The 24,814-nt window shown below is 41.3% G+C and overlaps 1 protein-coding gene across 1 annotated transcript; it reads left to right on the top strand.

Moving 5' to 3' along the window:
• On the top strand, nucleotides 1-24,551 carry SHISA5 (shisa family member 5). The gene is made up of 6 exons (XM_074152127.1): nucleotides 1-61; nucleotides 3,872-4,040; nucleotides 4,416-4,550; nucleotides 17,943-18,058; nucleotides 19,166-19,384; nucleotides 21,338-24,551. Exons 1-6 carry the CDS (start codon nucleotides 10-12, stop codon nucleotides 21,415-21,417), a joined length of 771 nt encoding a protein of 256 aa, XP_074008228.1. The 5' UTR covers nucleotides 1-9; the 3' UTR covers nucleotides 21,418-24,551.
• The last annotated feature ends 263 nt before the right edge of the window (nucleotides 24,552-24,814 follow it).

Genomic DNA, 24,814 nt, shown 5'->3' with positions numbered 1-24,814 from the left:
GCAGCGCTCATGGCGGCGTGGTGGGGCGCCTTCGGCCCCCTCTGTCTGCTGCCGGTGGCTGGTGAGCGCGGGGCGGCGGCTGAGGGGCGGCGGGGGGGTAGGCGGTGCTGGGTGCCGGGAGGGGGGTGTCCTGATCTTCAGGGAGGGTGGACGGGCGGGCTGTGGCGGCGCTTTCTGAGGCGGCTTTGGGGTCTCCTGCCGGCCTCCTCCGGGGCTGCATTCCCCGGAGAGGCAGTGCCGAAGCCCCCGGCGCCGGAGAGCCCTGGCTTAGAGCAGGAACCCGTCATCCCAGGTGCCGGCGGGGCGAGGGCTGGTGCTGGAGCGTGGGTGTTTTTGGGGGGCTGATGGCCACGTGGGAGGGGGGGAGAGGAGGGACATGAGGACGAATTGGATTCACTGAGAGAAAAGTTATGCTGAAAGTGAGCTAAGTTTGATACCGGTGCGCTTTGTTAGGCAGCAGCAATTAGCGCCCCAGGAATGGCTGCGTGGACCCGCCTAATGAGTACTGTCTGCTGGTAAATCGAAGGTAGGACCATTGGAGAAACGTACCACAAAGTGGCTGCTGGTCACTCTTAGTGCCTCTCATTAAAAACCTTCACCTTTTCGTCCCCGATGCAGTAAATTTTGGTCTTTCAGGGCAAGTTAATATGTATACTTATGTGTTAAGTGATGATACTGCATAAACTGCTCATATAAACTCATTTGGTAATTGAGTTCATATATAGCTATCAGATGCTAACATTGATAATTGGAGTTTTTTTCAGCAGCCCTGTCTGTAAGGATCTTGTTATTGTGCTTAAAGGATGGAGCATGTGGTCTTCCCCAACTTTGTCATGTGATGAGAAAAAGCAGATGTGGTCGTAGGTGAAGTCTCAGAAAAGGAGAAGCTCTCTTGACATTGTATGCATCAGTGGCATCACTTCATCTGCCGGATCAAATTCTGCAGGGACACGGGCAGGAGAGGTGAATGTGGTCTTTCGTGGATCTGCAAGAGGACATTTAACTTGGTCAGAATAGTAAAGGGTCACAGTTTGTCTGAGGGCTGAGCTAAAGCATAGCAGAAATGGTCAGAATTTTCTCTGAAAGTACGTTGAAGGGCGAGCACCAGAAAAAGGGTTCTTTAAGCTGGCTCACAGTGACAGCACTACAGCAGTAACTGTGTGCAAGCTGGCCTTGAATAAATGGGCTTGGAAGTTAAAAGTTTTCTTACTGGAATGGTTGGGGAATTTCACTGGGAATAGTTTGGCTGCTCTGCTCTTGAGGTGGAAGTCGATCAGTTTGATAAAGGAGTTTTGTGGTATTGATTGTGTAAAATCACCAGGCTGCTGTTCACAGAATAAGACAATCCCCTCAGTAGCAGGTACACCAAAACAGGAGGTCATTCCTGCCTCCCTCAGCCTTAGCCCTTGCTTTGTGCTGGGCTGGGTGGGTGTACACTGGACCTCTTCTGAGGTGATTCGAATCTCACCTCACCAAAAAACCTGGCAGCAAACCAACTGGGGGGGAAACAATGTTCCGCAAGGCCTTAGGTGATCGTCTCATCTGCTGGTGAATCGAATCGGTTGAGGAGGAGTCTCTTGGGTGCCACAGCTGATGGAAGAAGAGAGGAAGAACAAAGTAGAGGAGCCAAATTCTTTGTTTTTGGTGTGCTTGGCTCTTGCTGGCTCAGCTCCAGCACCTGAGAACCGGCCTAGACCTTTGGTTTCCTTTGTTATTTTATTGTGCTCCAGTAGGGCAGTTGTGAGATGGAGAGAGTAGTTTTGTTGGTTGCTCTGTTTCGTTTGCAATTTCACAAGGTATTTTGGAATTGGTTTAGCTACCTATCATTTCCTTATTGGTGATACAGGGGAGGAGAGAGTTGTCAGGTGACATTGTTGTCCCAAAGCGGGGCTGTTTACCCAGGGTGCAGACACCAATATACACGAAGAGTAGAGGCATTATCTATTTAATTTCTGCAGAGATGGGTGCTAGGTGGTAATCCACAAAGCTAGCACACTGGCCTACAAACTCTTAGGAATATTTATATGGTTCAAAACACCGAAATATACACCTGTAGTTATAATCATTGTTAGTATCTTATCTTAACAATTTCTGTTGGTTAATACAGTCTCACTTTCATTTGAAGTTACAAGGTCGTTTAATTGATGTGCACATGCTCCAGTACCGGGGGGAGGGGGGTAATCCAATTCGGTCTCTAATTGATCTCCCACTGTCACCTTTACCTTTCCCCCAGTTACTGCAAATTTTTGTTGACTTCATGCCTTGTCCAGCGGCTATCTGGTTTTTAGCTGGTTTCGGTGCCTCCTGTTGTGGACTGTTCCTTATGGTCAGCCTTCTGTTCTTCTTCAAGGGTATATTCATTGGCAAGGCATTTATTGTTTATACCAAGTGTCTGGTTTCACAGGGATTTGTGACCTTTCTACAGCTCTTTATTCTTACCTACTAAGAGATTCTACCTTCTAAAATATATTTTACCTTTTTAAAAGTATATTCTACATTCTTAAAGTACATCAACATTACATGTCTGCAGAGGAAAAAAATTGATGAACTAGGCATAAGCATGCATACGCGTTAGTAGAAGTGCTGGGATATTGGTGTTGATACAGAAGGTCCTCTTTGCTTGTGCTTAATGAACCTCACATTTAACCCCTTAGATAGTTGGTTCGTTTTTTTTTTTTCTTTTCAATGTTGGCTGAAATATTCAGGTATGTCTTGGTGCCAGAGAATCAAGACTGAGTTTTCAAATGGCAGAATCATTTCAAATACTCCAGGAAACACCCCTCGCTTTTCTTCTGAGGGAAACATAATTTGTAGTCTTTGCCTCTTCTTGTTTGCTTTCTCTGAACAACTACACCTGAAGTAATTTGAGCTTCTTGGATGGAGTCTGGTTTAGGAGCAAACTATCAGGGTGTGATCTTGTTTATGTGATAGGAAGGAAAACAGGGAAGAGGAGTCTGCTGACTGCAGCATTTATCACTGAAAACTGTTATGATACTTCTGCTAAAGATTCTTCTTGGGAAATGCTTTTTGCTTAAGCTTTGAGAAGTATTTTTGTGACAGTTGGAAGCTTTTAATGTGCCGTTCTTACATTGCCCTCTCAAGCCTGAATGACTGCAAAGAGAGAGAGAAAACAGGCAGTACGTTAAGGGATGTGTCGGCCCAATGCAATGCTGAGAAGCATAGGATGTCTCCTAAGAAATCCATCCTGGTACACCACCATCTCCGTTTTTCCTTACCATTGTAGCTGCACCGGTTGATGCTTGCAGTGGGAAGACGTCACTTGACCGATTTTAGTCCTAGGAATCGCTGTTGTATGACATCTGTTTTATGCCATGGATTAACAGGATTCGAATTTTTTGAAGTAAACAAAGCAACAGGTAGAAACAACCAAGTCAGGTGGCAATTCAAGTTTACTGAGAATGCAGTTGTGTTGCATCTTTCGCATCAAGTCAAATATCTAGGAAAATTTAACATTTTCTTCTAACTGGTCTTGGGGTTTGTGTGGGATTTTGAACAGATCTGGCTAGTCACGTTGCTCTTTGAGTCTTTACAGTAGTTTGGTAGCTACTAGCAGAGGCAGTGAAGAGAGCATCACCAGACAGAGCATCTCAGAAGTATTATTTGCACGCAATTTCATCCTTTATGTATGTGTGAACACTTGGGAAGAGCTGCTTGACGAAGACGAGACTTTGTGTGCAAGGAGTAAGTATTTGCCTTTGCTGTACTGTGAAGGCAATAATTGATTTTTGTAAAACCTAACCAAAATAGTTGAAACATTAACGTTAACCTAGGTGGGCTGGTCAGTAGGAGAAAGAGACTTCATATGATTATTTCTTTAGTTACTAACTATTGGATTTTTAACTTTTTCCAGTTTTGGGTGAGGGATGTCAGGCATATATTGATCATCTTGGCAAGGCACAACCTGCAAAATCCTGTCCCTACTACTGCTGTGGAAATTGCCTGATTCGATACTGTTGCTCTAACGTGTTCTTAAAATTTGATGAAGAAAAACAATTTCCGTGTGATCTGCTTTATAGAAGGTATGAGGCAAACTGAATATATACAGCAGGTTATAATGCTATCATCAAATGACAAAAATAAATGTTTAATGTGTATTTAATGATTAAAAAGTTACAAAGGAACCTTTCAGTTGTCTGGCTCTATTAGGCATCTATGTTAATGCATGTAACTTACCTGTAAAATGGGAGCAATTAAGTGGACAAATTGATGCATGTACTGATGTGTGTTTTCTTGAGCGTTTTCAAATACTTTTATCCTGTTTAATTTTTCTTTGAGGATGACAACATTAATCTCTCTCTTTTTAGTGTCCATTACCTTTCATAAGGATTTGGAACTTAACTAGGTACTTGAATAAGTCATAAATTCCATTTTTGACATGAATTCTCTTAATACAGGACCTCTGACTCAAGCAACGTAAATTACATGCAGTTTTTTTCGGACCCGGATGATTACAGGACCTCTGTCTCAAGCAGCGTTAAGGACATGCAGTTCTTCTCAGACACCGATGATTATGTTTATTCCAGCCCCAGGTGAGCCACGCAAAGTCACAGCTTTTAAAAATTATATCTATTCAGGGGTTCTTCATTGTGGAATCAATACATGCCAGTAGCATAGGAAAATAGAAATACTTCTTTGTGCGTTAAGAAATGTGCAGCTCTCAAACTCTGTGTATGTGTCAGAATATCTGAAGAAGCAGAGACAGGAGGAAGAGGTTAGATCCTGTTGTTTAGGCCAAAATGGTTGATGTATGTCATACTCTGTGTTCTTACTGCTGAACGGGAATTAGCACACTTGCTGTGGGCCCTTTGATACTGACAGGTTAAGTCCATAGTGGCTGCTGTTGTTGGAAGCATCTCCTTGCTTTTTAGCGTCTTTGGCACTTAGAAAAGGAAATACCGATTAAAAACCTTTTCAGTCTCAGGCAAAATAAATTCTTTTAAGTCTGTGCATTGCATTGGTGATGACAAGAGTCCTGCTGTAGGGCGTCTCTGTTTTTCATAGCGTGGAAGACTACGAAGAGAGGAGAAGGGTTAATTCCGAGCTGTGACTATTTGATACATCTGCACGAGTTTAAATTATTAATCCTCCCGCCACCACGGAGAGGAGGGGGGACTCGAACCCTTGGCAGCGGCAGCCCCCAGCCGTGCTGCCGCGCCTTTAAGGGGGCGGGGCGAATGGCGTGACGCCAGCGGGGGCGGGGCCGAGCCGGGCGGCGGGCGCGGGGCGAGCGGCGGCGAGCATGGGGTAAGCGGGGCCGGTGGGACCGGGGCGGGGGTGGTTCGGTCAGCTGGGGTTAGGAGCGGGCCCACCGCATGGCCCGCGGCTCCCAGGAAGGGCGCGGCGGGTGCTGGGGGCCGTGTTCCTTCCCTGGCACGGCGGAGGGGAGCAGCCCGCATCGTGTCACCTATAGGTGCGTCTTTCCGCATCCTGCAGGCGGTGGGAAGGAATCGGTGTGAGGGGGGCGAATGAACCTCTGGGATCCTCCGCCTCTTTTGACCCAATGGTCTTCCACAAGGAAAGGCTTGCTGTGACACATGTTCCGGAGGAGGGGTGCCTCCTCCTCTCTGCTGGGCTGAGGGAGCTCTCTTACCTACCATCAAGTGCGTGGTTCAAGTACTGCAGGCGTGAGCCTCATCTTGTGATCAGCGTTCGCTCTTGATGCGTTTTCAGTTGTAGGATATGAAAAAAAACCCCACCATTTCCTACCTTTGGAGCTGCAGAGATACTGAATCCGCTACAGTAATAAAGGTTAAATAGAAAGAATGCAATAAATGTATTTTTTCCATGCCAGCAAGCATAGTTATAAAAAAGCACAGAAAATGAAATAATTTAGTCTTTTAAGAAACAAACAAAGCCAAAAAACCATGCACAATTGTTAAAGGAATGCAGCCAAGGCCCACAGTCCACAAGGGTGCATTTGTGAAGAACAGAAAACATTTAGGAAGTAGCAACCAAGTTGCGTTAATTATCTTGGTTTTCAGCCATGGAATGTCTAAAAAGAGGGAATCGTTGATGTCTCACCTTGAGAAAATGGGTCATTAATGGCTTCTCTTTTTCCTTTCAATTACATTGCAGCTTTGAAAAAATAAGATGTTGTGCAAAGGCCTAGACTTAACATCAAACTTACTTTCTGGTTAGGCAATTTTAATAGAAAGGTGGTAATTATTCACAGAAATATCGCCCTTGAAAAGCCACTCGGATGTGACTCCAGAGGAAAAAATCACATCCCCGGAACTTTCCACAGTGATTAATGACTTAGGGTGCCTGATTTTAGGCGGTTTCAACGTAGGGAATGAAAGCGAGTAGGACTTGATGTGACTGCAGTCAGAGGGACACTGAGTAGGGTTCTGTTTCATTACAGACTCTGCCCAGGTTTTTGTGTAGTATGTGGGGTTTGTTTGTAGTTTTGGTTGGGTTTTTTGTTTGTTTGTTTTTTTTTTTTTAACTAAGCAGTATTCCTTCTGGAAGAGTTGTCCCTGGTTTCTACTTGCAAGGTGTGCTCCACCCTCTTGCTCTATGCCAGTTTCTTTTTAAAGATGAATTTTACATTGTTTCTTGGTGGCTGTGTTTATTTAATACTTGGAGAGGAGGGCTGATGTCAGTTGAGATATTTCCTTGTATATCCAGCAAGATGAGCATAGTCTTTAAACAGTCAGTTTAAACAGTCTTTACACAGGAGGAGAGGCAACAAAGAACAAGTTCTTTAGTGCCCTGTTCTTTCTCTTGAGTGGCAAATGCTACCTTTGAGGCCACCCTTCAAAAGGAGGAGATGATGGTTTCCTGGCATTAAGGGTCAGAAAGCATTTAGTTCCTCATTCTTGCATCTTGCTTATTCCTAGTTCAAGTTACCACTCTGGCACATTGCTTGTAAATCCTGGCTTTTTAAGAGAATTTCATCTGTCTGAGGGCTCATCACAAACTGCGTGAGGGCTTGCCACTGGGCTGAGTGCGCTGGGGTGTCTCCTGTCCCTGCTTGGAAAACCTGACACAGTTAGGCTCTAATTCTGTGAACAGCGTTAGGGAAGGATTGGGGGTGGTATGTATGTTCTTCCTTATTTTGTCTAGCTGAGGAGTTTTTAGTTTGCTTGTGCTTTTGGTGGTGTTTTTTTTTCTGTCTTTATTCTGAGGTATTCTGCAGAAGTGCAAGCAAAGCACCAGGCTTTTAATAGGTTTCTTTTAATTAGTATCCTTTAATGTTAATATCTTACAGTATTTAATATTGTGTATCAAGTGCTGCTGAGGCAGGGGTGCAATGCACTTTGGGCAACCCCATGAAGTGCAGTTCATGTCCTATAGTTCTCCTTTGAACATTTTAAGGACAATAAATGACATTCCTTTGGAGCACCTTAATAATTTAATTTCAAGTGATTGAGAGCATTCTGCTTCCCAGAACTCTGCATTTGGAGGCAAATGTAAGCATTTTAGGAAAAGCATAAAAGTCAGCGTTAACTCAGATTTGGGCTTTTTCCATTGTTGATCAACCCTTACAAGACCATTTGGAGCTCTTAGGTCAGAGTGTAGGCATTGGTTTCATACCAATAAACTTGTTAAATTTACCCCCTTTTTTTTCTTGCACGTAAGATGACCATACACAATTTCTACAATTTCTGCTCCTAGTGCTAGTTCTACGATTTCTGCTGGGGAATGCATTGTGGCAAGGATTTACTGCTGGGAGGTGTTTCACTTTTTTTTTTTTTTCCTTTTAATTGGATTACTGATTTTTCCCCTGCTGTGCTCTGGTTTCAAAGATGGATTGTGAGTAGTAAGGTTAATTTAGTTGGTTTTTTTTCCCCTTTCATTCTGTAGAATGTAGCAAGAAACTGTGCAAAAAGCAGAGCACTTATTCACTGGAACCACAGTTGTCATAATTTGCATTGGTGACATGGTTATTTAGCCTTGGCATGCCAAATTTCCAACAGTGACCCTTACTGGAAAAGGAAATCAGATGACTCACATCCACAATTCAGCTAATTGTGAAGTATTTGAGCGCTTAAGGAGGCGGGTCAATTCAGAACATCTGTATCAGTTACAGAAGAAAATAATGTGGTTCAGGCAACTGATGTCAGTCTTTCTAAATGGAAACAAAACTTCAAATTGTCTTTGTATACAGTTAATTGGACTCTGTTTCTGAATTAATTTCTGCCTTGAAGTTGCAGCAGGCTGTGTAACAGATACAGTAATTCTTAAGCATTATGGCTTGAGAAAATGCTGCTCATCCTTATGTGATGAGAAGAGGGAGGCAGAATGGGAGTCTTCCTGGGAAGCCTCAGCTGGCAGAGACAGGACAGCCTTGTTAGGCTGGGGATGCGCTCACTTGGGTTTTGTGACTTGTGACTTGGTTCTCCTTCTGTGAGATGGAGTAAATCCATGTCATTCTGCCTGACTTCGGTTGAAATGCAGCATCTGCAACAGTCTGCTGCGTGCGTAACTTGGGAAAACCAGTACATTTCGAACCGTGGAAGATGCGATTACCCTAATTTGCTGTCTCTCAATTTAGGTGATTTTAAGCATGTGCTTTCTCCATAGACAAGGTAAAAAATACTGTGATGTTAAACTATATCCCATTTCTCCTCCCCATCACTATCGGGGACTTCAGTTCACACTTTACCATGTGTTTGGATGCTCCGGCATCTGTAATAGGTTGCCAATGACAAGAAAATAAATTAGGAAGATTATTCATTGGGAAAGAACTTCTAGAAATGTAAGCGGTCTCTAGTTAATGGGCAGAGGATTTATTTTCCAGTACTGGTCCTGATATTTTCTGTAATAAATGAGTAAAACTGCATACAGAGCCTGTTGTGTAAGGCTTGCGTTCAGACACGGGCTAATCTCACCAAGGAATGTAAGCTTCTTGTCTAGAAACAATTGAGATTTGGATTTGAAGCTATTTTTAAAAATGTTCTAAGCTTTTTACTAGCCTGGGAAGTAAATATAAGCTTGCAGAATTTGTAACTGTAACTTGCATCCTAGAGCATTTGGGTTTGCATTCAGTTTATGCTCAATCAAGAAGCTACTTGGAGCTGACAGCACAGTTGTGAGTGGCCATTAATGATTTCTCAGCTCAGTGGGCTTAATGCTCCTGCAGGTTCATTTACTCTGAAATCAAGACGGAAGGAGAGCTTGAAAAATGCTGTCCTGACTCAAGAAGCTGTTTCCCGGCAAAAAAAACCAAGACGACTTGGCCTAAACATGCAAAGACACAGTGAGATTAATCACTTGGACTACATTCAGGAGTTCATTTTTCTGTGGGTGTGTACTTCATGGACTATGTGCTTACTAGGGTACAGTGTTCCCTCTTCTAACTCCATGGTCTTTGCTGTACCTCTACACAGTGTAACTCTGAAAACAGTAAATTTTTAACACACAAGGGTCCTGTAGCCTAAAAAACAGAGAATCCTTCCTTGAAAATGCGATTAAAAGACCGGGATTGTTATTTAGTAGGATCTATGTGGGTTGCAAAGCTAGCTCCAACTCTTGCTGTTTAATATACTTCCATCAAATATCCATGGCCTGAGGTGTAGCCAGATGTATTTGTGATAGATTGTGTTGTAGATGTATTATGGGAGGAGGACAATAGATGTATTGTTATGGAAAGAGAAGAATGTCCTTAAATTGCCTAGCTTTTTAAACTACAATTGTAGTGTCTTCTGTGCAATGAACGAATTACTAATTTCAGAAAATACGCAATTGTGCCAATATTGGTCTTTTGACAAAGTCTATTGTTATTAAAAACATTTTCTACCGTTCATTTTTAATGTGATAGTCCTCTCCGTGTTTGCTAGCATGATCTCTGGCTCTCAATTCCACTGGGGTGTAAACTTAAAAACCTGTATTGTTTTTTTTTAGGTTACGGAAGGAACCAGTTGTCAAAGTCACTTTTGTGGCTTTTTTTAATGAAGGTCTTGTTAATGATGAATACTGCTTAAAAGGAGAAGTAGTGGTTGGCCAGATGTGACCTCTCCTGCAGAGGTCCGTTCTTATTTGTGCAGTGTTGGATTTCCCTCGATGATCCTCGTTGCGCTGGATGAGTAATCCTTTTCCTGAAGAGAAGGGGGAGTGAGGCAGCATGTCAGTTCATAGGTAGTGTAGGATAATTAAGTTACCTAATTTAAACTTTGCTCCTGCCTGAATGCAGCGCTTCTAACTTTTATCTCTGTGATGACATGGGTAATGTGGGTAGAGAAAAAGGTGTGTTTCATGTAAGAGCTGGGTTATATGGTGAGCAAAGGCGGTGGGTGTAACCTAGTCTAAACTTCCTTTGATTGCAGTTTCAGTGTGTTTGGCAAGTCAGACACCGTGTTGCAATTTGCCAGCAAAAATTCTTTTTTAAAAATTTTACTTTAACTCTTTAGCCAAGTTAGTTTCTAATTAGTTGCTTAAATCTGCTTTCTAGTATTAGTATGGTATTGGCTGTAGCAAATTGATAATATTGCGGCTGTTGTTTATGTGGGGGAAATTTTCTGTGGTACTTTTTCTTTTCCAGTTAAACTTGTTCTATTAATTGAGTTAAGCATTACAGAAAAATCCCTCCTATTGCCTTTATCTTGGTCCCAAACTTTAATTAGGGGGGGTGGATAGCATCCTGTATAGTTGAACCGGGACCTTAATGGTAAGAGAGAAACTGACTGACTTGTTTGCCTTAAATATCTCTGCCTCTAATCAATCTACATTCTCTTTTTGTCACTAAAGGAACATTTTAAAATTATTTTTCATCTGTAGAAGGAAGTGGTCTGTATTGTGTTTAAGGAGAGTTTTTATGCTGAGGGTCCAATGGACTTCTCTGAAACTGGCTTGTGACCTCCATGAAGCTGCCGTGTTAATTCTTGCCCTGTTGGTGAAAGACTTCAGTCCCTCTGAATGCAGCTCTCACTTTTCCCCTTCTTGTTGCATGCATATTTTTAACATGCCAGTTACCTATAGCAATTATTCTCAAATGTCTACAAAGTGTAGAATAGTAGATTTCCTGGGAAACCTCCCTGGAAAATTGTATTTTTAGTATGCATTATAAAGGAATTTCTGTAAATAGACATATTTAGTCTTAAGTGAGCTGTTTATAGGCCAAAAAGGGATGCTTGTATACATCTTCCATAATAACCTGTTGGATCCGGGTGTCGGATGTCTTGAGTAAAACCACAAACTCCAGGAAGTTCCCTCCCTGCCACTTTCTCATATGGGCTGTTGAAGAACTTATTGTGCTAAACCTGTTATATGTTACTTAAAAAAATGAGAAGTTAGTGTCTTCTAAAAAAGTAGTAATTAACTTTACTTCCAGTAGGTCTTTGTGTATTAAATTAAAGTTCATTATTTGGGGCTTAAAGTGACCCACATCAGCTTCCTATTTGACCAAATAGAAGAAGGCCCCATTCAGTACATATTTAGCAAACTTTTTCTCAAAAGACTGTTGCATTCTTTCTCTACAGCACTTTTGTGGTCGCAGGGCTTGCTGGCTCACCATGGCATTATCATTGCTTCAGTCTTGGTTCTCATGACAGAGCTGGTTTGGCTGATGTGAAGGGTCACTGGGCTGTGCTCAGCTGTGTGGGTTTCTCCTGACTTTGGGGGCGTAGCTCAGGGTTGTTTAGACTGCAGGTAAGCAGAGGTGTCCCAGCAATTGCTTCGGGGAGCTCCTGCTGCAAACTTTTCTCTTTTGGGGGGGTACCTAGAAAGAACTATGGAAAGTTGTGAGAAGTTTTAGTGGTTTTCACTGGGAGTTAATAGTTTAGCTGTGCTAAAATAGGCTGGTTGGTCTGTCAAGTGTTAATAATCATGCTAATATGTTTCTGTGAGTATTAACCTCACAGGAGTTTGCTTTTTGTATAATAGTAAATGGGTTTTTTTGAGTCGCTAGCGAAGTGGTTCTTATGTTTTGAATCTTCATGCTAAAAAATTAAACTGAGGAAGTCTGTTTGTAAAGTTGTAAAAACTAATCCCTCTGAAAGACTCACGGGAAGTCTTATTGCTTTTCTTAAAAAAAAAAAAAAAAAAAAAAAAAAAGAAAAAAGAAAAGAAAAGTTTATCCTTTATTTTCCTGCTAAGCTTTAGAGGCAGTATGCAGCATTGTATGGCTGCGGCTAAAATGTTGGACCTAGGAAAGCGTCTTAGTCTGGGGACTTGTTTGGTTGTGCCGTATACTGGAGTCAGGGCAAGCCTGGACGTTTACCATTCTGACACATTTCTGGGAACTCTATCGTTTTCTGGAGCAGTAAGGAATGATATGCGTGTACTCAATTTAGGCCATTCCTAAAAGTCTAAAAAAATTATCTTCTGAACTCTTTCCAGACCACCCTGTGTTACAACCATAAGTCAGTATTTGTAAATGTTTGTTTTTAAAAGCAGCCGTGCTTTTCAAAAGGACCCTGCCAACATATTTCTTGTAGCATGGAACAAATCTTGGAATAGATTAAAACTTGCAAAATAAATAGGCTGCTTAAACTAATTTTTCAGAACTAAGGGGTCCTGTTGTTCGTTTGGGTATTTTTTTTAAAGATAGAAGTTGCAGTGTGTCCCAGTGTCATGAATGCATAGATATACAAAAACTTTCTTTCTAGCAGGACTTACAAAGTGTTTCTAGCTTATGTGATTCAAGCTATTAATGAGGTTTAAAATTATGTTTCTTGGAATTGAAACTTGGGTATTTTAAAAGGCCTTAAATGTGGTCAAAGAATTTCGCTTTTTTTTCCACTTGACAGTGTTTAAAATTGACATCTTGGATATGGACAAAAACTGACTTGAGAATTAACTTCTGCAAATAGTGCTATCCCCAGTTTGATTCTCCAATTTTAATGCGTCCACTGCATCTCATCCAGTACCAGAAGGGGTACAACAGGCACTAATCCCATAATTCCCTTTATGTGAACTGATACATGCTTTGAATAATTAGAAAACTTTAAAGGTAAGGTGAGTCGGTGAGGTATGCTCATTACTGGTGCAACTTAGTGCTTTCCAAAGGTGAGAGAACACGAGTAGAACAGGAGTAGGGCGAGGAAGGAGAGAGGTGGTGGTAGGAAAGGGACAGGGAGTTGTCCCTTCATACTTACTTTCCCATGGATTTTATGAGAAGTTGCAATTTAACATTGCTGCAGTAAAACTGCTGTTAAGTTTGGTTTTGTCTTCAATTTTGTTTTCTATTAAATTATTGGCAAAAGTTAGATTTTATGTGAAAAGTAAGAAGCAGGAAATGGCAGTGAATGAGCTCAAGCTGTTTATAACTGTGTGCTTTATTTAGAGACTATGGTATATGTAATGTGGGAGTCTGGAAACCCATGCTCAAACTGTGACGCCAGCAGAGTGTTCTGATCGGGTGCTGTGGCCACCCTGACTTCTGTGCTCTGACGTTTGTTTGCAGACTGCAGGGGGTAAGGTGTGGGTTTCTTGTTTGGTTTTTGTTTGATTATTTTTTTTCTTGGTTAACCATTCAGTGGAAGAATCTTTAAACTACAGTCTCTCATGTCTGTTCTTTGTCATTTTCATGTGCAAGGTCCTGCACCTGGGTTGGGGCAATCCCAAGCACAAATACAGGCTGGGCAGAGATTGGATTGAGAGCAGCCCTGAGGAGAAGGAGTTGGGGGTCTTGGTTGATGAGAAGCTCAACGTGAGCTGGAAGTGCGCGCTGGCAGCCCAGAAAGCCAGCCACATCCTGGGCTGCATCAAAAGAAGCGTGGCCAGCAGGGTGAGGGAGGTGATTCTGCCCCTTTGCTGGGCTCTGGTGAGACCCCCCCTGGAGTACTGTGTCCAGCTCTGGGACCCCAACATCAGAAGGACGTGGACCTGTTGGAGCAAGTCCAGAAGAGGCCACAGAGATGCTGCGAGGGTTGGAGCACCTCTGCTATGAGGACAGGCTGAGAGAGTTGGGGTTGTTCAGCCTGGAGAAGAGAAGGCTCTGGGGAGACTTTAGAGTCCCTTCCAGTCCTTCCAGGACTACAGGAAAGCTGGGGAGGGACTTTTGATCAGGGAGTGTAGTGATGAGATGACATATAACGGTTTTAAACTGAAAGAGGGGAGATCTAGATTAGACACTAGAAAGAAATCCTTTCCTGTGAGGGTGGTGAGACACTGGAACAGGTTGCCCAGAGAAGCTGTGGATGCCCCATCCCTGGAAGTGTTCAAGACCAGGTTGGATGGGGCTTTGAGCAACCTGGTTTAGTGGGAGGTGTCTCTGCCCAGGGCAGGGGGGTTGGAACTCGATGATCTTTAAGGTCCCTTCCAACCCAAACCATTCTGTGATTCTACTATTACTGAACATTCAGAAGAGGAGTGCTTCAGGGCAATACTCCTTGGGCACAAAAAGGACAGATATTATTTCAGTAAGGTAGTGCCTGACCATTCAGATATTCCAAAAGAGTGTTGCTGGTTTTGATTATCAATAGAAATTGTTAGAAAACCAGTATTTTCGAAGAGCTCCACTGTTGAAAAAGGGTGTTGATGCAGCACATTGCAAGTTGATAGCACATACTGTTTTGTTTTCTGTACGTGTCGTGCTACCTTCTGCTCTTTCAAGACATTAGTTGTGCACAATCCCAAGCACTGGCAGGAGAACTAAGCTTCTGCTGTAAAGTAGGTGATAAAAATGCCCACAGTAATCCAGTTGTGTACACTCCTTAGAAAACTCTGTGTAGAACTCACTCCTGCCTGTTGTTTTACTCACTGGGCTGTTCCTGAAGGCTTATAATTTTGTTCTGTAGTAACGACATGGTACTTCAGTGGGTAGAACTGAATCACAGTGTTTACACAGACACACACACACAGAGAACTGCACTTTAAAGTGAATATGCCTGACACACCTATACTTAAAATACATGTCTCCATTTAGCTCTTTAAAAGATGTATGCAAAACATCATCACGCTGTGGTTGTGTCATTTTAGCAAAGACACAGTCAAATGATGAAGGTGCACTGCGTGTCTCTAACAGCTGGGTGAAAATAAGGATGTGGTGGGGTTTTTCTGCCTGAGCTTTGGTTTTGTCGCTTTCCTTATCAGAGGTAGTAAATAGGCAATGAGGTATGTGCTTCAGTGAGCAGAAAACTTTATTACAAATAAGCAAGTGGAGCCCATGCTTCAAACTGCCCGATGTTTATCTGTTGGTGGCCAGCTTGGCTACAGACCAGGTTGTGCTGTTTTCTCTCTTGTCATATCAGAACTGAATTTGGTTGTGAGATAAGAGTTCTCTGCCAGTTTCCTGCTGTGCTGCTTTGTTTACAGTGAGTAGACCTTTCTCCACTTCATCTGTTTTCTCCATATCTTAGCTGTGTTTGATTTTGCCCAGCCTTTGCTAAAGTTTGAAGAAGTTTATTGTCGTGTAGAAGTGAAGAATTCTAGTTGTCTTTGTCAGGCCTGATCTCTTTCCATGACACAAGAATTCCTTTCCTTGGCGTAGTTCACTAGCAAAAAACCTTTTTGCTTCTTTACGGCGGAAAAGCCCCAGGAAGAACTCTTCCAGAAGATTCTGTTCCTTTGTTGTCTCTGCTAATATTGTTTGGTAATAATTGTGTGTAATGGAAATGTTAACTTCTCTAGTGGGAGAGCTTTCTCAGGGTTGATACAGAAGTGGGAACGAGAGCAGGGAAAATACCGACGGGACTCCACAAGTAGCAGTAATTGTAGTTAACATTTGTTATCATGCCATTTGTAGAGGTGTCCGTAGCTTGTCCCAGTCATTCATGCAGTTTCTTGTGAACGTTGCAATCAGACGGTCAAGTGTAATGTATGAATCCATTGCACCAACTTCTCTCTTTTTTTTCTCTAGTGTATATATAAATTTATATTATAAGTGTACAGTAAAGACCCAGTATAATTAATCTAAATCCACCAGTTGCTCTTAAATCTAATGCATTTCTGCGTACACAAGTATTCAGCTTGTGTTTTATAACTTGATATGTTTGCTGTTGGCCTCATGGACAGGAGGCAGCCTGTGTTTCAGGATGTGGTATCATTGTGCATGTTTATCTCCCTTTTTTCTTCTCTCTTCCCACCCCTCATTCTCCCCAAAACTGTATTTGTATCTTCCTTTTTATACCAGGCTTGAAAGAAATGGGATTTTTGGGTGGAGATGAGCTGGCTGTGAACTTACTGTGCTGAAGTGAAACTAATGCTCGTGAGGAGGATGGGGGAGCGCTTAAAAGTGGCATGGTTAGGAAAACACTAGCATGTGAAAAATATTCTGTAAAGGTGCAACTGAACATGACAAAGCATGCATGCGTCTTTACATTTTGCAGCTGTGTTGCAATCATGGCTTTGCTTTCCTGGCAGTGTGTCTGACACAGCTTCTGTGACTCCAGGAGGCTGCAGCAGTCACTGCTTCCTGTTTCCCATGGAAATGCTTAGGTGCAGTGACCGTGTAGGCAGTCCGCAGTGTTAGATTTAGTACTTGAAGAGTAAATCCGTAGCGTTATATTTAGTACTTCGCAAAATCACTGCACAAGCTGGATACAGGAAGATAAAATTGCTGTTCAGATTCTTGAAAGACATTTGATCCAAGGTTTTTTCTTCTAGCTGTTGCAGAAACAGAATAAAATTGATGGAACCTCTCTCGGGGGGGGAGGGGGAATGCATTTTAAATTGAACCTGTTTTATTTGTCAATGCTTACATTCAGTGTCCAGCTTACTGAGGGGCTAAGGTGCTCTAGAAGACTGAGGTGAGGTCTTCCAAATTTGGGCTAGGGAGAGAGTGCTTTGCTTTTTTTTTTTTTTTTTTTTTTAAAAAAAAAAACCATCAATGATTTAGCTTTCCAGTGTCGTTGATACTCAAAAACATTTTTCACATTCGATGGCTGTTTGGTAGCCAAGCGAAAATCGCTGGAGGTTCTGGAGATGTGTCATTTCACTTAAAGCTGTTAACAGGAAACTGAGCAGGAAAAAAGCTGGAGTTCTGTAGCCAAAATCTGTATGAAGAAGCAAAAACAGGATGGATGTAAAACCAGCTCTCTACTTGGTATTTTTGAGCCTGTTGTCCATTAAAACTGACTTCCTGCAATTGTTCCCGAAACTGATGCATGGTGCATTTTTGAAGAAATAAAAATGCTGGAGACTTTGGCTTCTGTGGCAGAAGGGCTTTATTGATTTCAGACAGTAGGAAACAGATCATGTGAATTAACACTTAAAAGGGAATTGATACAATGGCATTTAATGCTTTACTACTTCTTCCGTTTGTGGTAAACAAAACAAAACTTATAAACAGTTGTTTCCAGAAGCTTTAGGTCTGCCTCCATCATTTGGTACATGTCACAGAGGTAAAGCTGGTGTAATATTTGGCCTTTCCATACTAGATTTTGGTGGTTTAGGCAGTGTTTCTGTCTCCCATAACGTAGCACAACATACTTGCTGTTGCAGTAAAGTTGGCAGAATTTCAAATCTACCAAACCACGTGAAACGTGGCTTCTAAAACAACCGTTTACAAATGCCAAGGAACCTGTCAAGAATCTGTAGTATGGAGAGGTCTGCTTGGTACTGAGATTGTCCTGAGATCGGGCCTGGGAGATCTTACGAATGTGTGAAGAGCTTGCTGTCACCCCGAAGTCTGGGGTTCTCCGTTTCTGACGTGCCTACCTGCGTGTTCAGAGCAGTCAAGTAATGCTTGGAAAATTAAGTCATCAACCCAGTGATTTTGTAACCTTATCACTGAAACCTTTTGGAATACATAAAGGGACACACAGTTGCACTAAAATACCAAGAATCACAGTTACGCTAAAATGAGAGGGGTCAAACACTCCCATTGGGTCCTTTCCATGTACAGGGGAGCATGCTCTCTGATAGGGGTTGATCAGCTTCCACTGGCCAGTTCTTCCCATTTCTTATTCAAATGCATGAAGCAGTAAGAGTAACAGATTGGAGGAGGAGCAGTGTGTTTTGCTACAGAATCTTAGGTTAAAGGGTAATAAATCTGTGTGAAAATACTCTTACTACTTCTGGTGGTATCTTTCTTGCAGTTTTGGAACCCTTGTTGCGATTGGAGTTACTGTTTGTGCGGTGATTATAATTACTATTATTCTATGCCTCACCTGCTCCTGTTGCTGTTTGTATAAAGCATGTCGAAGACCAAGGCGTAAGTACCTGTATATATATTTTCTTTTTCACATCTCTGAACATGACTTTATTTTATATATTTTCGTTACCCTTGAAAAATTTTGTTCCTATAAAAGGTGAAAATAATCTTGCTTTACCTCTCTGCTGCAAAAGTTGCAATATATAAACGTTAAAAACAAACATTTAAGCTGTTTCAGAATGTGAAGTTGCAGGGAAATGTTTTGGAATATTTTCTAAACATTTAGAAGCTCTCTTTCCCCATCACCCCCTGTGTGTGGATTTAGGGATTTTTTTGGGTTGTGGTGTGGGGTTTTTTGTTTGTTTGTTTTGGGGCTTTTGTTTGTTTTGTTTAGGTAAGCTGGGGATAGAATGAATTTTTTCCCTGTCTCTTAAAAATATACCTGAAAAATACACCAAATGCCCAGGACTGCAACAGTGCAATCTTGAGCAAAGCCTGTAATTGTAGCATAAAGAGGAAGGAAATCTTAAAAACAGATTATTGCAGTTTATTAGAAAGTGTTAATACTCCCGTATTCCAGTAAGAGATAGGAACCAATGATCCAACATCAGCTCCTACAAAAATCAATGACTTAATGTGTATTTGGCTTTCTGACTGTTATTTGGAGAAAGATGTGCTAACACGTGGGTGTATTAGTGTGTAGGCAACATATAAAAGGAAACTTTTTTTGGGCCATCATGGTAGGAAGCTCCTTACCTAATAAAGGAGATCTTTATCACCTTAATCCTTAAAAGCAGATCACATTTAAAAACTAGCAGGTTTTCCAGTCTCATACTGAATGATAGATAACTTGGCTGCAGGACTGTGTTCCTGGATTTTGAAGAGTCCGAGAAAAAAATTCTTTGTTCTTTGTGGTTGAGAAACAAGGCAGTAAGTTGGCTGCTGTCCCAGTACGTGAAGGCTCTCATTACCACCAAGATCAATGGAAGGATATTTTGAGGCATGCATTTCTAAATCTTTCGTGGAACTTCAGAAATGAAATTACCCAGATTTTGAAGTGAGAAACTGATCTTGAGAGAGAATGTTTTTTACACTGCTGCTGTTGGCTGTCCCAGGTGATCTCCTAGAACCACCAGCACTAACCATGTTCCTTTTGCTTGTTTGTAGCTGTTGTGACCACCACTACTTCCACTACAGTGGTTCACTCTCCTTATCCCCAACAACAAGGAGTGCCACCCAACTACCCAGTAGCCCCCTATCAAGGGTATCAGCCTGTGGCTATCCAGCCACAACCGGGAATGCCGGTAGCACCGTACCCTGTACAGTATCCCCCCCCTTACCCCATGCAGCCGTCAGGACCCCCAGCTTATCATGAAACGGTGGCAGGTAAGGCATTGCTGAGTGTTTCTTCATCTCATAAATAGCTAGAGAGTTGCGTTGGAGCCAATCTCGTATTATTTACATTTAATATTTTCTATGATTATATTAATGTAAATGGAAACAGATTATGTAAAGTTCAAGTGGTGGTGGATGCTGTAATTCACTCTTACTGAAGTTTCCTCATCACCATTTCTGTGTTAAGTGTTGCAAGAGGAGGTGTAGCTGGAGCTGTATCAACAAAGTTTGGTGGTATGCGGGGCTGTCAGTGCATCCGGTAGAATTTTTTACTAATTCAGTTGAAATTTCATATTAAAATCAAAGTCCAGTTAACATATGTATAGTAGTTGAGTGTTCCTACATGCCCTTTCTGATCTAATATTTGCTAGATGTTTTAATGTATACACGGATGGCATTTTCTAGTAATTCATCGCTATGTTTATAGAATAACAAGCCTCTGATCAACTTCAGACAAGTTTGCCGATGACTAGCAGTTCGAATTATCACAATCTTTTTTTTTTTCTTCTGCTGTCCTTTCACAGCATTGTTTTCATGCACCTTTGTTGTTGTTACTACTAATTCCCACTTCTGCTGGCAATAGCTGTGCTCTGAACAACTGGCTTCTGGCTCTTCAGAGGCCAAAACTAGACTGTTACCTGTGCTAGGATCTTCAAGCCCCCTTACAAACCACACTGTTCATCCTTCTAAGTAACAAGCAAAGTACAGTCCTGAATAGCAGATAATACCCTTAGAAAGTAACTCTTTTGTAACAATTCAAATATAAAATGGCTGTTCATGGTCTTAAGCGTTTGCAAATCAGTTAGAAATTGCACATTAACAATGTGCAAACCAGCCTTGTGTGTTAAAACCCTGACTTGGCAGGCCCTGTTCGCTTTATTTTTCTGTTGTTATATCTGAAGAAGCTGTGGGCTTCATGGGATTACCCCGAAGTTCTTTGTTTTCATCTTTATCATGTGAGGGAGGCAATAAACTGGTTGTTTTGCTTCTCCTACACTCTGGTTTCTCAAACTGTTGCTGGTTTGTTAGTTATTAAAATAGTTTTTTTTTTTTTTTCTGGGAAGATCTGGAAGCACTTTCTGTGTTGCCAGCTGAGAAAAGCCTCAAAATAAGAGCTCTTTCCTTTATTTCTCTTGTCTATTAACCAAACCAAGGGGCAGTCTCTTATTTAGCTCACACACAAGGGAGAGAATACCTGCTCTGTCACACAGGAGCCGAACTCACCCGCTTTACAAGATCAGGGAAAGATAACCACACTTGTGCCTTCAGGGATCTGATCAGGTGCTGCGTTATTTGAACTAACTCATGCTCTTTGGCAGACCTGAACTTGAAGAAGCCACTTGAAAGCAGCTTGTCTCAGAGTACTAGGAAATAAGGGTATTCTTCCAAGTGATACACATTTAGGATATAAGTGAAACTCTTTAATGTTCTCGGTCGTGGTGGGACACTTTTTTCTCTTTTAATTTTTTAATTGTCTGTGTGACATTTATCAGGAAAGCATTCTTCCCAAAGGAATCCTAAAATGCTTTCTCAAGTCCTCTTGCCCAGGGGTTTTATTTTTACTTCTTGACATATAATCAGGTATATCCTGTTGTCTGTTCATCTCCGACTTCCACTGGCTGTTTGTTTGGACCAGATCTGTTCCTTTGGTTTTTTAAACTTTGTCATCCCTTTAAGGCTAACCATGTGCTTGTGGCTACCACAGTACCCATGTACACTCAAGCATCAAAAAATCCTGACAAGATCAAAGGTCTTTGTGATCTTACTTCTGAAATGTGGATGCCTTATGAGCTCGGACAAACTGACCTTAAGTACAGTTAAGGTGCCAGACAAGTTGAACCTCTTGATGATGTGCTCAAAAGAGAAGTTGCCGATATAGATGCAGAATTCAGAATGTAAACTGTACAAACCTTTTTTTTTTCTTCTTGTGTTTTGCTTTTGCAGCTGGTGCTGGAGCACCTTACCCAGTCAGCCAGCCCCCATACAACCCTGCTTATGTGGATCCTCAGAAGCCCACCTATTGAAAAGATCTACTATGTTTCTGCATACAAAACTTTTTAAAGTATAATCTGTGCTGTTTACACTGTGCAAGTATAGTATATTTTTCTGGAAGATAGCAAACTTTTGTCCAAGTAAAGTGAAAGTTAATTCATTATCTTTTTTTTTAATGCTTTGAGTACAAGGAAGGAGTATTTTCTTGCAGAAGTTGTTAATTTATACCTCAAGCAAATCCAAAAAGATATTTTTTTCTATATACAATGAGAAAAGCATGAAGAAGGAATACTTCAGAAATAAGAACCACAATAACATTTGTTGTGCAATAATTTTGAAAGGAATGGTCTAATATGAGCATTATCAAACACCCAAAGCTGTAGCAATCTTTTGCACAGTATTAAAACATAAAAACTTAATCTCCAAGAAACTACCTGATATGTTATGTATGTTCTGCATGTTTTGGAGCAACTATTATTATTGTAGGTAAACTACAATGTAATACATTTTCATTTACCATTCAAAAGGGAATTTTCCTGTTTTTAAACACATTTGCCTTCAGTAGGGGGTAGCAAACCACGTTTAATTGTGTTTGAACAAGTTACATTTTTCTGTGCTAAATAGTATGAGTTGATAATTTCTTTGTTTTCTTTTCCAATTTTAAGGCTTAATAACTGTGCCTTCATTGGGTGTTTTCTCAGGCCATCTTAATTTATAGCTGGAAACTAACAACAAAACTAAACTCTCTGCCACTTCATAGAACAAATAAATCAAAAGCTGAAAATCTGAGAATTCTTCATAAAAACTATTGGACAAATATTTGTTGTCCAGGTATTACTGGGCAAGCTTACTTAAGTCATATCTTGTTGATTATGTTTGGAAGGAAAATTGGCACTTTACTGAGGTGTTAAGCGGAAGTACCTGCCTCAGTTCAGTCCTGCCTCATCATGGGCAAGGAATTTATTTTACAAGAGAGATGGGATATCAAATAGATTGGGCCTTTTAAATGCTTAGGGTTTGTCACTGTCTATCTCTATTGGGAACTGTAGACAGCAGGAACCTGGGAATGACAGATCTTTATAAACTCAGTCTGCACTTGAAGAATAATATATGGGGGGGGATAAGAAATTCCAGCCCAACAAACAGTAGAGATTAAACCTCCCTTTTGTCTTCAGCATTCCCGTAAAACTGAGCAGAGAACAAGAAGTCAGAGAAAGGAGTGGTAGGATTTGGTCACAGCGAGGTAATGTGTTTTCAGGAAGGTAGTGCTTCCTGTCATGAAACCCCTGGAGACGTCCTCATGACTGTTACCAGTGTTTGCAAGGCCTTTGGCTCTATACACCTTATATTGATAAATGAATCATGATTTTTTTCTTTTTTAGCGTCCTCTACAATTTTATCTCTTCTAACATTGAAATACAATTTGTTTTTCCTCAGTGGAGCTATCTAGTCTGTTGTATGTATCAATGTGACATAATTCGCAAAATAATTTTGACATATCTCATACACTGATTTTACCTTTTTAAAGAGGCCATTAAGGCATTTGTCCTGTGATTATATTTAGGGTATATTACTGTTTGAAAAACATTGATGGTGGCATTGTTTTACCTCATGTAATGGATGGAAACTGCTGCTGTCAAAGGCAGCCTTACTTTTCTTCCTGATTTTTGAGTTTATTTCTGGGTTATTCCAATTATTTTTTTCAAGAAAGTCTTCAGGGCATTTCAGAAGAAACTTGTAGAAAGATTTTAGCATTAGGATTCATGACAACCTATACCCTTCTGTTACACCTCTCTTACTAGAGTTTTGAAGTTAGTAGCATAAATTGGTGCCAAGAGGCACTCACAGAGCATGCACACCCTGTATCTGTGTGTGCCTCCTCTTTCCTGCCTTGGAAGCCCAGAAATTGGGCAATGCTTCATTACACTGTTAGGAGTTATGTGAGAACGACCAAAAATGGACAGTGTCTCCTGTATGGACGCTGAAGAGTTTCCCTAGAAATCTGGGATTTTTATGTGTGGGAGGGCCCTGAGTAACTGCAGAAATAATTCCCTTGCTATAGATCCTACCCCTCTGTGTTTATTCTTACAGAAGGAGGGCAGAGGCTATTCCAGCACCTTCATTAGCCACCTGCCTGGATGGAGTCAGTGGTGAGCACAGCTGCCCTGCAGCTCGCAGAGCGCAGGGACAGTGTCCTGGTGTTGGGCTTCATGGGGTTGTTGCTCTGCACCGCTCTTACTTTTCTCCATCTGGTGAGACAAAGCATATGGCTCCTGGCAGGGTTAGTTATGAAAGGAAAACCTGCAGTTTCATGAGAAGTGGGCTCAGTCACCTGCCATCAGCCCTAAGGAGAAAGTAGTAGGAGAGTAAAGTGGCAACAATAATGGAGGTGGCCAAATCTGAAGTTTTGGTGTAGATGTACAGAACAAATAAATTGCCATGAACACCACGGTATGGTGGGAGGAGATGGAGGGGTAGGGTTAAGGAGCCTGAAAACGTACACCTTTCCCTCAGTGAACATATGCTAATGATAACTACATACAAGTGAAGAGATGAATCATTAATACAAAAGGAGCTACTTTAGTTGTATTACTAACTACTCCAGTTACAGAACTCCTTGAAAGAAAAGGGTCCACTTACCTCACTTCATAATTGAAGCGCTTAATCACATCTTTTCTTATTGTTAGTGTATTAATCATCATAGCAATAAGGAATAGGACCAAACTTTATTCAGTTGTCACCATGCAGCCCATTGAAACTTGTTTTCATATAGTTAAGAGAATGGGATGGTTACAGAAAATATGGAAAAGTTGATCCATAAACGTTTAGTTTAAGTGCTGCTGATGTGTCAGTCCAAGTAGCTTTTGCCTTCATGTCAAACTATTTACCCACGGTGCCGTAGGGGAGGGGGAATGGAATTAAAATACTAAATGTTGAAAGAGTATATGTTCACTTTGGTAATTCTGTAAGTGCCTTTTGTTTCAAACGTGTTTTGTGAAATTAAACACAGTAGAATATTCTGTTGTACTGAATTTACTAGATAATCAGTTGATTTTATTACATACTGTAACCTAGCTTTGTATGGTGTTTGTAGTTTACATGTAAGTGTTCAAAAGAAATGGCATAAACTCTATGCACCTTTGTAATAAATGGCAGTGTTTGAAGTATGTTCTATCAATTTTGTTTTCTTAGCCTCAATTTGAGTATTACTTAGGACTGTATCTGCAAAGCTACATTTTATTTCATTGTGTTTGACAGCCAAGTGTGCTTTCAGTCACTCTGTATCATGAATATCACTTTTGGCAGTGGAGACTGAAGCTTAATCAAAATTACGGGTCACAGCATAAAGCAGGGACAGTGTAAGCTCCTGATGAAGTTCTGAGAGTGCGCTTCAGAGCCAGGCTGAAAGGATTGCTTCTCAGGCCTTGT

The sequence above is a fragment of the Numenius arquata genome, chromosome 8 (genome assembly GCF_964106895.1).
Source record: "Numenius arquata chromosome 8, bNumArq3.hap1.1, whole genome shotgun sequence".
Classification (NCBI taxonomy): Eukaryota; Metazoa; Chordata; class Aves; order Charadriiformes; family Scolopacidae; genus Numenius; species Numenius arquata.
The sequence above is the reverse complement of the archived record's forward strand: the minus strand, read 5'-3'. Positions and strand labels throughout refer to the sequence as shown.

Excerpts from the sequence above, each read along its gene's own strand:
- SHISA5 (XM_074152127.1), top strand. The coding sequence starts at position 10 with ATGGCGGCGTGGTGGGGCGCCTTCGGCCCCCTCTGTCTGCTGCCGGTG. Across the intron at positions 62-3,871 it reads CTGTCTGCTGCCGGTGGCTG|TTTTGGGTGAGGGATGTCAG; the intron begins GTGAGCGCGGGG and ends AACTTTTTCCAG. Across the intron at positions 18,059-19,165 it reads AGCATGTCGAAGACCAAGGC|CTGTTGTGACCACCACTACT; the intron begins GTAAGTACCTGT and ends GCTTGTTTGTAG.